Source organism: Brassica napus, chromosome C6 (genome assembly GCF_020379485.1).
Source record: "Brassica napus cultivar Da-Ae chromosome C6, Da-Ae, whole genome shotgun sequence".
NCBI lineage: Eukaryota > Viridiplantae > Streptophyta > Magnoliopsida > Brassicales > Brassicaceae > Brassica > Brassica napus.
This window is the reverse complement of record NC_063449.1, coordinates 31511494-31523528: the sequence shown is the minus strand read 5'-3', so window position 1 is coordinate 31523528 and position 12035 is coordinate 31511494. Positions and strand designations below refer to the sequence as shown.

The 12035-nt window shown below is 38.7% G+C and overlaps 3 protein-coding genes across 4 annotated transcripts; all 3 read right to left on the bottom strand.

Moving 5' to 3' along the window:
* Positions 1–1704: 1704 nt before the first annotated feature.
* LOC106379324 lies at positions 1705–2657 on the bottom strand. The gene is made up of 3 exons (XM_013819311.3): positions 2150–2657; positions 2027–2071; positions 1705–1945 (listed from the first exon to the last, which is right to left on the bottom strand). The coding sequence occupies exons 1-3, from the start codon at positions 2509–2511 to the stop codon at positions 1888–1890; spliced, it is 465 nt and encodes a 154-aa protein (XP_013674765.1). The 5' UTR covers positions 2512–2657; the 3' UTR covers positions 1705–1887.
* Positions 2658–3689: 1032 nt separating this feature from the next.
* On the bottom strand, positions 3690–5889 carry LOC106402489 (NADH dehydrogenase [ubiquinone] iron-sulfur protein 8-A, mitochondrial-like). Its single transcript, XM_013843237.3, has 8 exons — positions 5705–5889; positions 5290–5368; positions 5130–5183; positions 4959–5050; positions 4763–4876; positions 4328–4395; positions 4129–4240; positions 3690–4047 (listed from the first exon to the last, which is right to left on the bottom strand). Exons 1-8 carry the CDS (start codon positions 5756–5758, stop codon positions 3952–3954), a joined length of 669 nt encoding a protein of 222 aa, XP_013698691.1. The 5' UTR covers positions 5759–5889; the 3' UTR covers positions 3690–3951.
* Positions 5890–5910: 21 nt separating this feature from the next.
* Positions 5911–9081, bottom strand: BNAC06G20180D. Of its 2 annotated transcripts, none has more exons than XM_013843445.3 (12): positions 8544–9081; positions 8339–8474; positions 8155–8257; positions 7916–8039; positions 7731–7796; positions 7452–7490; positions 7268–7348; positions 7136–7183; positions 6976–7026; positions 6798–6866; positions 6464–6718; positions 5911–6373 (listed from the first exon to the last, which is right to left on the bottom strand). In XM_013843445.3, exons 1-12 carry the CDS (start codon positions 8706–8708, stop codon positions 6149–6151), a joined length of 1362 nt encoding a protein of 453 aa, XP_013698899.1. In that variant the 5' UTR covers positions 8709–9081; the 3' UTR covers positions 5911–6148. The 2 variants fall into 2 exon arrangements, with proteins under 2 accessions (XP_013698899.1, XP_013698900.1); XM_013843446.3 differs by having other exon boundaries at positions 8339–8471; positions 8544–9077.
* Positions 9082–12035: the final 2954 nt, after the last annotated feature.

Sequence of the window (12035 nt, the reverse complement as noted above, 5' to 3'; positions counted from 1 at the left end):
TAATGTTAGCTCTCATTAAGGTAAGCACATTTTTTTTATTTCCAAAAGAATTGGAGTTACATATCTTTTCTATTTCCATTCGAGAATTCTTATGAGTTTCCACGTCTCTTTAAGACCCCAAAAAATGGACTATGTATTATTATTTTTCTCTATTATATATGACTTCTCGATTCCGTTTACGATATCTTTTCTACTGATTTTAAAAAAATTGTCTTATACAACTAGAAGTCTAGAATAATTTAATTTTTAACTAAACGTTAGAAGTGCTGTTGATACAATTTTTATATATTTCAAGAATTAGTTTTTGTTAAAATCCTCTTATTAAATCGATATTTATAAGATAACATATTTAATCCCGTATAAGCATGTTAGACAAGACCTAAAAATGTACTATACCATTTTTTTAGGATTGAATCTCATTTGAAACAAAATTACAATTACAGCTATATGGGAAATATGATTTTGAAATTTAATCCAATTAATTAATATGATAGTTTGGTAACAGACGATCCAAATATTAGTCGAAAAATATTTCGAAACTCATGATAGTTAATATGAGAGACCTTTCGGGGACTCGATGCAGTATGAAAACTATTATTTTGAGAAAATGTCCATGTTTCAGTATAAAAAAAAAGACTTTTAATTGCAAAAAAAAAAAAAAAAAAAAAAATTATCATCGACACTGTAAACCGATTAGTAGGGATGTGCATTGTCATGGGTAAAATAAGCCAACCCGGCCCGAACCCGAGTTAAACCCGCCCAAAAAATATCCTAAACTAAAACTTTTAGAATTTTAGGGTTACTCGCGGGTACCCGAATCTTTTTTGTCAATAATCTTAGGTTTTTTTTTTTTTTGCTTATTAATTAAACTTAACCTGTTAGCTTTATATAAAAAAATTTTGGGTTTGTTAACAATCTTTTTGTTTGTTAATATGGGTTATTTGAACTAAACCATGTAAATCTTTTTTTCTTAATATGCCGTACTCTGCATTAGAAGCTGCGAAAAGGATCATCATATGATCAGATATTTTCCTGAACCTTAAAGAAACCAAATTAAAGTAACCCCAAGTGTTTCAAAAAAAAAAAAGTAACCCCAAGTTTGTTTAACACGTGTTTCCAGTGAGAGATGAAAGCTGAATCATCACAACATAAACTAAAACCCCATTTCAATTGACAACAGTTAAAGAGGAAAACAAACATCCACGCACTTCCTAAGATTAATCAAAAAAAAAAATCAAACAAAAATTAAGAAAAATAAAAATAGAGCGAAAAGATATGGTTCAATTCCAAGAAACGTGGAAACAGTAACGACAGAACATCCAATCCAAGATTCTTGGTGAATCCACTTCTCCGAACAAAAGATAAGACAGTAAGTGAAACGTCATCGTTTAAATTAACAATACATGTTTTAAAAAAAGCCCACAGGGTATCCGAAACCCAATAGAGTAAAACCAGATCGGGTAATTTATAAACCAAGATCCTTCTAAAATAAACCCGCGAAATTTGGAAACTGAACATACGGGTTTTGGGTTTTAAATTTTAATAGGGCTTATGGTTTTTTTTTACCCATTATTAACATCCCTACCGATTAGTAACGAAAAGTATACCCATTAATTCTGTTCAGCCATTTTACTACCTAATATATCATAATATCAACGAGGAAAAGGATTTGATTAGCCAACGTGTGTTAGCTACCACGTCATGAAGAAACAAGACACTCTCAAATTTTATTTTGCTTAAGACACTCTCAAATTTTGTTATAGACATTTATATCATTTTAAATCGCGTTTAACATCAATTAATATTATACTTAACAACACTCTACAAAAAAATAATATGAAGGTACATGAGGTCCTTTATCCATAGTTTCTTCTTTTTGATAACGTTTCAAGGTCCATAGTCACCATCTCCGATCAAGTTGCATATATCCGAACATTCCACTAAGCTACACACACACACACAAGAATCATCAGCTCCTATAGGTTAAAGATTCATGCTGAACAACAACGTTAGGAATGTAATTTACCAGTAATTACGGCTACGAAACCCTTGTTTGAACACCACTAATGGCCTTTTCCATCAGAAACAGTCATAAGAGAGAAAAGATTAGTAACCAAAAGTGAATGAAAAGAAAGAGAGAGAGGGGAACCTTCTGATATTGAGCGGTCCTTCTCCGTCTCCACCGCGAATGCAAGTGTTGACGCATTTAACAGTGCATTTCTCTGCGTTCTTGGATTTGGGTCGTTGTATCCTCTGTTTCTTGCAGTCTTCACCTGATAGCGTCTGCGGTACGTTTGATAGCGTTTCACCGTCTTGCGGCGGAGGAGGAAGCTCTGCGTAAGCTGTAGACACAGAAGTCATCATAACCACCGCCGCTGCTACGACCCCAATAGCCCCCGTGGATATACGAACCGCCGCCGATCTAGTCACCAAGCGGCTCTGACACTGAGATCTACTTCGACTGTTCGAGAAACTCGTGCGATGGATAGGAGATGGAGAGTGTATTATCATTACTTAACTAGTGTGTTTGGTCCTTTTGTTTTGTAAAATTTTTCTCTCTTTCTCATCAGAATCTCTTTGTCTTGTTTTCTCCAGAAAGATTAAAGCTAGTGGTTCTCGTTGAAGACTCTATCTTGTTTATACACGTGTCAACATCTGGTGGCTTGGAATTCAGATACTGCCTAAACTCCACGAGTGTCAGAATCTTTATACCGTGGTAATAAGATTCGATGATTGTAATAATCTCGGGGACTTATATATATATAGATAAATACAGGGCCGGCTTAAACTCTTCGTAGGCCCTGAGGCAAAAATAAAATTTTGTCCCGTAAAGCAAAAAAATATGGTTTATTGCAAGAAACTAAGGCAATGATGTTTATCAAAACAAGCAAAACAAATGTGTAACACCTTATTATGCTCACTGAAATAACTAATCTCATATTCTAAAGCCAACAGAAACTAATGGCATAGCCAAAACAAATCATTTGACTGAGAAACGTTATTCATACGATCAGACCCGAATTAATCAGCACTTAAGCTTGTCACAGATCTATTTGAAGCACCTTTTGTGTGATAAAATAAAAAATTCAATAAAAGGAAATATAACACTCAGGAATAGGAATCTGAAAGTCCAAAAGAAAAAAGCAAAGCTGAGAAAGATCGGTAAATATAAGTTGAATTGTATCTAAGAAACAAAAACATATTAAGAAATACAGAACACGTTATCAAATGCATTCACAAACACTTGTGATTCTATAAGGCCTACTCTAATGGGTTTTCCTCCTGACTTTCTTAACGTCCAATGATCTTTGATGAAAACATGTTAACAAATAACCAAATTAATTTCTTATGAACGTGTACAAAACAAGGAAACATAACTTTAGAGCCTAAAACTGAGGAATTACAAAAACTTACTCAAAACCGCTACCCATTTTCAGTCGGCCATGTGTAGACTTGAACACATCTAAATGATAATCTTTGAAACCTAAAAATTTAACGCTATAAAAACAAAAAAACTTTTATGGGCCCTTTTGTCCATGGCACTGGGCGGTCGCCCTGCTTGGCCCCACAACTTGAGCCGGCTCTGGATAAATAGATAAAAACCATCATAGCAATTAACCATGCACGTATGTATATAAATCACGCACACATAGTAATTAACCATGGATTGTTCTTATATAGAAGCACAATCACGTACAAATTCATTTTTTAAAAAAATAGTAATTAACCATTTAGGTATCATGGATAGAAATCAATGAAAACATGGTATGTATTGTCTCGCTTCAAAAGCAGAACATATCAATTATACACAGCACAAAGCTGGAATACAAAGGAGAGGGGAGTTTTCAAACGCATAAGATCTCATCTTTTATTTCTAATAGAAGCAATGAAAAAACGTTTTCCAGGGAAATAACTTGAAGCAAAAGACTGTTGTAGAATCTCTTTCCTTTTTTAACGGTAGAGACTCTCTGATTTAAGATTCTCAGCAATCTCAGTCTCCCATCGATCTCCATTCTCAAGAAGCTTTTCCTTGTCATAGAGAAGTTCCTATGAAAAGGGGAAACATACAAAACGTTCAATATTGTGTGACACGAAACTACTATTTTCTAGACATGTAATGAACCTGACCTCGTGTGTCTCGGTTGCGAATTCAAAGTTAGGTCCTTCGACAATTGCATCAACGGGGCAAGCTTCTTGGCAGAAACCACAGTAAATGCATTTCGTCATGTCGATGTCGTACCTGTAGAGCTCTAGATCATTACTACACATGAAAATGGTTGAAAACAAAGGATTTAGCTAGTAAATTGCAAGCAAAGGGATATGTGACCTAGTGGTTCTACGGCTACCATCTTCCCGCTCCTCTGCTTCTATTGTGATTGCTTGAGCTGGACATACCTGATGAAATACATACACAAAGTATCCCTCTCAATATCACAATCCAACGAAAGAAATTATTCCATAGCCTTGTAAGATACTATATGATCTATTGAGCAGATAATTTTCATCAAGTATGAGGCAATTCATCAGAATGCTAGCGACTTTAACAGGAAATATTACACTAATACTCAAATGGTTCTCCTAATAACCAGGATAAATTTCCATAAGCATCAGCCTGTGATCTGGAGCTATGGCGTATATCAGCAGAACCGGGATTGCGAAGCAGAGAGTTAACAATCTTTGTTAAATCAATGCAAAGGTACTCATCCCCTTGAGATGCCTTACAAGAGCTATTAATACAAAAGAACATCAAATTAAGACTCACAGCTTCACAGAGTTTGCAGGCAATGCAGCGTTCTTCCCCGGTAGGATAACGACGAAGAGCATGTTCACCACGGAAGCGAGGGCTCAGTGGACCCTTCTCAAATGGATAATTGATCTGGAATACACACACAAGAAATAGGAGCTTCAGAATCAATACAGAGTTTCTTTCGATTTGAAAGACGGGGAAAGTAACTCACAGTAACTTTGGGATCAAAGAAGTACTTGAGGGTCAGGGACAAACCACGGACCATTTCAGTGAGAAACAGTGTGTTTATGCTCCGTTCAAAGACTGCCAAAAAAGAAGAAGCAAAACATAAAGTAAAGTATGAGAAAAGAAAGAGTCTGAGATCATATGTAATAGCTTTTACCAGTATTCCAGTCCTTGGAGATTTCCTTGGCAAGTTGCTCCTCTTCTTCATCATCTGAACCAATTTACAGAGGCAAACACATAGCGGTCAAAACCACAATGAAACCCCCCCCCCCCCCCCCCCCCCCCCCCACAGAAAAAAAAACAGCAGGGGAACATACCTTTCTTGGAGCCGTAAGAAATAGCACGGGACTGCAGCCCAGAGAGATGAGATCCCTGCAAAGCTTTCCCTGACAAAACCTAATCGATGAAGATAAAGCTAATAAGAGAGGTAGCCATACACACCATAGGAAGCTAATGAAAGAGAAATTAAAACTTTGCAGAAACGCATGAATAATATCATCAAAGATTATATCATCATCATCATCATAAACTCTCCTTCATCGATCAATGAAATTCAATCCCCTATCACATTCCGTTCTCAATCTACAATCTAGAATTTTAAGAAAATAGCAACAAAAAAAAAGCTTCGGTCTGAATCAGACAGTTCCGATTTCAGACACAATCCCAAAGAGAAGATCCCCAAAACTCCAGGAGATTATCAAACAAAAACACAAGAGCGAACGGGAATCATACGAGGTGGCGAGTACGGAGTGTATTCAGTGACCTGCGAGCCAGCATCGAAGCCATTGATGATGATGATGATGATGAGATTCGATTTAGAGAAGAAGGAAACGAATTTCTCAGATTAAAACCAACAAAGATATTTTACGATTTACTCCCTGGTACAATACCAATTGGATTACTAAACCGGTGACATCACCGGGTTATAAATCAATGAAAAGCCTTCAAATCCAGTTTTGTCCCCAGTATATAAAATATTATTACATTTTCGTCCCTGGTACAATTGCAATTGAATTTCTAAACCGGTGATATAACCGGATTAACCGAATCATTCCCTTTTTAACGGGATACAATCTAACTTGAGTTACAAATTGCAAAATCTTTTAACTGATAGTTCTTGCGTACACTTCTTTACAAAGAAAGATTGTGAAAATGTTTTTTTTTTTTTCTGGTAGATCAATGATTTGGTGCAATGTAGAAAGAGTTTCCACAGTTAATGTGAGATTGCATCAAAGGATTCCATCTATCGAATATTATCCTGCCGCCACGCCCCATCCTCCCCTGAAACCGGCTTTGAGGGTGACCGGAGGATGTATCAGGTGCTGGAGGAACGATCCCTGCAGCTGCCAGTTTCTCAGGAACCAGCGGTTTTGTGAACAGCATCACCGGTTCATTAGGATCCTGAACCAGTGTCCAGGTTTGGTTTTAGTGATTAGTTATAGCAACTAAAGAGAGATAGAGGGAGGTGGTGTAGTTAGAGACGGTTATAACCAGTTTGTGAAGCCAGTTGTGATGCGAGTGCCGTCTCCTAACTTCTTGTTTTATGCCTCCGGGTTGAGATGCATTGAGGTTTGAGTTTGTGAAACGAGAGTTGGGGATGACGGATGGTCTTGTGCGTACATGGGTGCTGGTGTAGTCATCTGAGTCCATTAACTCCTCGTCGCTTGACCCAAATTTGTAAAATGCTGTTGTAGCTGGTGGGAATCCAGGCAGAGCAAAGCTCTCTTCCAAGAGCTCTGTTTCATCCTGCAATATCAAACCCCAAATATCAGACTTGAGCATCAATAACACACACAAGAGTTCTAGGAGGAGTAGTAAGTAGTACCCTGTATTGGAGTTGCATTCTCTGAAGGCTAACCTCACCATCCATGACATCCCTCTTCTTTTCTTCTCTCTGGCAAATAGTAACATCGAATAAGTGACTTTTGAGGATGCAACACTTTTTGTTAAGATATGAAATGAAAGTTACATACAAGTCAATATAAAACTGTCATAAAGAACACCTTAATGAGGGCTTCCAGAATGGTCTTCGCTTGGTCAAGATTGCGTCTAACCTGAATAATAATAGAATCCCAGAAGATATAACTTGCATTCAGAATCAAACAGAAAAATCATCAAAGGACCCTACTTGTTAATGCGAACTACTAAGAAGGCTTCGCTTACCTGTCGAAGCTTTTCAAATGACTGCACATTATTTTCTCTCCTTTGCATCTACAGTAGAATAAAGCCTTATCAGTGTTTTTCTTTCTCTAATTGGGTTTATATATTAAAAAAAGTATCACGATAAGAGCATACCCTTCTTGTGTGTAGTCTGTGAGCTTTCTCCCTTGGCCTAAACACATTGTAGGGATTGGTGTCATTGACCGGTGGAGGAGGCTGTTCCAAACAAAGAAGCAGAACTTCAATCAAAATAATCAAGGTAAGATCTCTTCTAACATAGGCCTTGATTGTTTCAACAACCGTAAATAATGGTACAAACCTGCAAACGCCTCAAGATAGGCTTCTGCCATCTTTTGCGCTATGTTCACATACAAAAAAGAACATGAAACATATGCGTATTAGTCTTATAAGCCAAGCGTGCTCCTCCAGATGGCTAACTGGTTTGTTTAGCCATCCCAAAAGTAATATTAAATAATAAAGCATATTCTTCAAACATCAAACTAATGATATGTCAAACAAGGTTTTATCATCAACCTATGCAACACAATGTCTGTATCCAAAAGCTTGTAACAATCAAACCATAAGGTTAATGCCAAACCTTGTCTTTCCAGTAGTTGAAGACAGCCTGGAAGACTCCATAATTAATAGAAAGTGATTGCAGCGCCTGTAATAAGATTACAAGAAGCATCATTCAAATCTCATGTGTGTATATTACAAGACCAAGAGATATGATAATCCAAAAGACAATGAAACAACAATCAAAGTAACGGTGGGTGTATACACCTCAATAGCAGCATCAAGCTGCAAACGCACAGGAACGGGAGAACCAAGGGTAGGTGTAATAACTCCAGCTCTCTCCCGCGTCTTGTGATCCAACACCTCTAGCTTAAAAATAATGCTCTCAAGCCTGTTTCAAACAATTCAACACATTTACACTTTTAGCAGAATCCAATCACTTTTGAGTACTATGTAGAGCGAACTAATCCATGTACAATAAGAACATGATTTATCAGATCGTTTACATTTCGGGTGAAAGCTGATTGCTATCCTTATCAAACTCATAAAGCCAGTCATCATCCTCATTGTCAAGATCATACTCCACAAACTCTCCAAGCTCAGACCGAGCTGCAAACAAAGAAAAAGACTTAACAGTAAGCACCTTCACCACAAGAATCCAAGATCAAACCAGAGGTAACTAACTAGTACCTCCTCTAGCACGTAGATAAGAAGCAGGGTGACCAAAAGTAGCTAAATAATCCCTTTCATAAGTATCCACAACAACAAACTGAGGCGTTGGTATCTCTGAAGCAAGTTTCTTGCTTGGCACCACTGGATGCACCTGCTAATAATGCAATACAAAAGATCACATTTTTTACACTACAGACAATGGTGAAACGAGTTGTACACTAACCTCATTGTCAACATCTACAGAAGAGGAAGCAATACGCAGGAGCTGAGAGTTTCTGGTGGCGGAAGTTGGTGTTGTGTCGTCGTCTTCAAAGTCTTTAAGAGATTTTAAAATGGGAAGCTTCTTGTGAATGTCTAATGGCCGTGGACGGAAAGAAAGCCTACTCATTCTACTCACAAGAGTGTGTGTATATATATATATATAGCTATATGTGTTGTTCCAATAAGACAGGAAGAAGCAAAGAAGACAAGGAAACTGATAGGCTTCCGACAAAACAGTAAAGCAATCGAACGCGGATTTTAGGGGTTAGGGTTTATAGTTTTGAATCTGGAATGGGATAAGAAGAAAAGAAATCAAATTCGATACGTAAGCCTCTCCCTTTATCGTCGAACAATCTCAATTTCTAGGGTTTTTTTTTTGTTTCCTCTGCCGGAGATAATTGCGGCGGTGCCAGAAAAGGAAACTCTTCCGTAATTCGAAATCGAATCGGAAAAGCTTAAAAGGAAATTTAATTAAAGTTGATAATTACGTTTTCGTTTCGTCAGTAACATATATCGAAGAGTTTATTACACTGATAAACACTTTTTTGTTGTAAATAATGGGGAATTTGTCTATGACTTATTAATGAGTAATAGAGGTTCTTTATATAATGATTACAAAGTATAGGAAAAATGAAATTATCCAAAACCTAATACAACATGAAATAGGAAAAGATCTAAACAGATAAATGGAAAACGTCCTAAGATCTAAAGTCGACTAATACATAGCCGACTCTCTCTCCTCTTGGACGCCGACTCTTTCTCCTCTTGGGCAAGGCCACGGCTGGACCTAGACATGGTCATTGGTTATGGGTCATCCACATAATGATTTATAACACTCCCCCTTGGATGCCATAACCATATGGGTTTGTATCATGCACGACGTTGCCTCATTAAAACCTCTCTAAGAAAACCAAAAACCCAAGGTGGAAAAAATGGAAACCGTAGACAGGAAAAAGAGTACAACGCATGACACTCCCCCTGATGAAGGCATCATTGAAGATCCTTCAACTGGCGCATTCCTATCTGATGAACCAGCTTCCTGAACGTTGAGGTTGGCAGAGACTTAGTGAACAGATCGGCCAAATTGTCACTGGACCGAACCTGAACCACTTCGACTTCTTTAGCCTTCTGCAGGTCGTGGGTGAAGAAGAACTTAGGCAAGATGTGTTTTGTTCTATCTCCCTTAACGTATCCATCTTTGAGTTGAGCTATACAGGCTGCATTGTCCTCATAGATGATCGTTGGTTCTTCCTTTTCTTTTCCCACGGCTAAGCCACTCTCCTTTAAGATATGGCCGGTCATATTCCTCAACCACACAAGCTCTCGGCTTGCTTCATACATAGCTATGATCTCGGCATGATTGAATGATGTTGCCACTAAGGTTTGTTTTGTGGACCGCCAACTTACTGCAGCCCCACTGTGTATGAACACATAACCTGTCTGAGATCTAGCATTGTGTGGGTCAGATAAGTACCCAACATCTGCATATCCGGCCAAGCTATCATCTGGTCGGCACGTATAGAACAAACCGAGATCGGTTATTCCTTGCAGATATCTGAACAGATGTTTTATTCCGTTCCAGTGCCTAAGTGTCGGACATGAACTGAATCTAGACAGTAAACTCACGGCAAAACTAATGTCCGGTCTAGTATGGCTAGCCAAATACATTAAGGCTCCAATGGCACTTAGGTAAGGTATTTCCAGCCCGAGCATATCCTCGTCCGGCTACCTTGGTCCGAATGGATCCTTCTCAAGGTCTAAGGACCTCACGACCATAGGACTCGTCAAGGAATGAGCCTTGTCCATATTGAACTGCTTGAGTATCTTTTCTGTATATGTCTTTTGATGCACAAGGATTCCATTATCCACATACTCAAATTGCAGTCCCAAACAGAACTTAGTTTTCCCTAAGTTTTTCATTTCGAATTCTTTCTTTAGACATTCGACCGTTTGGGAAATCTCTCCAGGGGTTCCAATCACATTCAGGTCGTCCACATAGACAGACATAATCACGAAGCCCTTGATGTCAAATCTCTTTATAAAGATACATGGACTTATTGGATCGTTCTTATAACCTTCTTTCATTAGGTACTCTGATAATCTGTTGTACCACATTCGACCTGATTGTTTCAAACCGTACAAGGCTTTATTCAGCTTAATGCAATGCTGTTCTCGAGAACCTTTCTTATCTTTGAGCTCAATACCCTCTGGAACTCTCATATGAATTTCATTATCCAGTGGACCGTACAGATACGCAGTTACTACATCCATTAGGCGCAGATCAAGCTTCTCTTTCACGGCCAGACTGATCAAGTATCGTAATGTAGTTGCGTCCACCACAGGGGAATAGGTTTCCTCATAATCTATTCCTGGTCTCTGTGAGAATCCTTGTGCTACAAGCCGTGCTTTGTATCTCACTACTTCTCCTTTTTCATTTCTCTTTCTCACAAAGACCCATTTGTATCCCACTGGTTTGACATCTCTAGGTGTCACGGTTATAGGGCCAAAAACGCCTCTTTTCTTTAATGATTCTAACTCCACGTTTATAGCTTCTTTCCATTTGATCCAATCTGATCTTTGCATGCATTCATATATGGACGTGGGTTCCAGATCCTCATCTTTTTCCATGATGTCAAGTGCTACTTTATAAGCAAAAATATCATCGACGTCGATATCATTTTTGTTCCATTTCGTTCCAGACATTATATAGTTTATAGAGATCTCTTGATTGTCCGGCCCCCGTGTCCCATGAAGTTCGGCGTCCCGAACCCCACCATTTGGAACGGTCGGATCATTTGGTATGGCCGGCTCACTTGGCTCGACCGTCTGGGTCGGCTCGGCCGGTCCATCAATGTTCTGGACGGTTTCCTTGATGCTCTCGGATCCAGCACCTCTCTTGGACTTCCGAGGCTGTTTATCTTTGGAACCAATAGGTCTACCACGTTTGAGACGTTGGTTAGACTCTGTAGCCACTTGACCTTGTCCCTTCTGGACGTCTATTCGTATTGGTGCATTACAAGCCGGGATATACGATTTTGTCACTCTATTTGGGTCAGCAAATGAATCTGGCAGTTGATTAGCTAGCTTTTGAAGATGTATAATCTTTTGGACTTCCATATCACATTCTTTAGTCCGAGGATCTTGCCAAGATATTGATGGTCGAGACCATTCGATTTCTTTGCTCAATTCTTTGCTCAACCGGCCGTTATCTCCCCCTAAGGTCGGATATGTGGACTCATCAAACTGTGAGTCTGTGTTGGCTCAAGATACTTTATAATACTTGGGGAGTCATATCCTACGTATATTCCCATCCTCCTTTGTGGTCCCATTTTCGTTCTCTGTGGTGGAGCAATTGGAACGTAGACGGCACATCCAAAAGTTTTGATGTGGGACACGTCTGGCTCATGACCCGTGAGTAACTGGGATGGCGAATATCTATGCTCACTAGATGGCC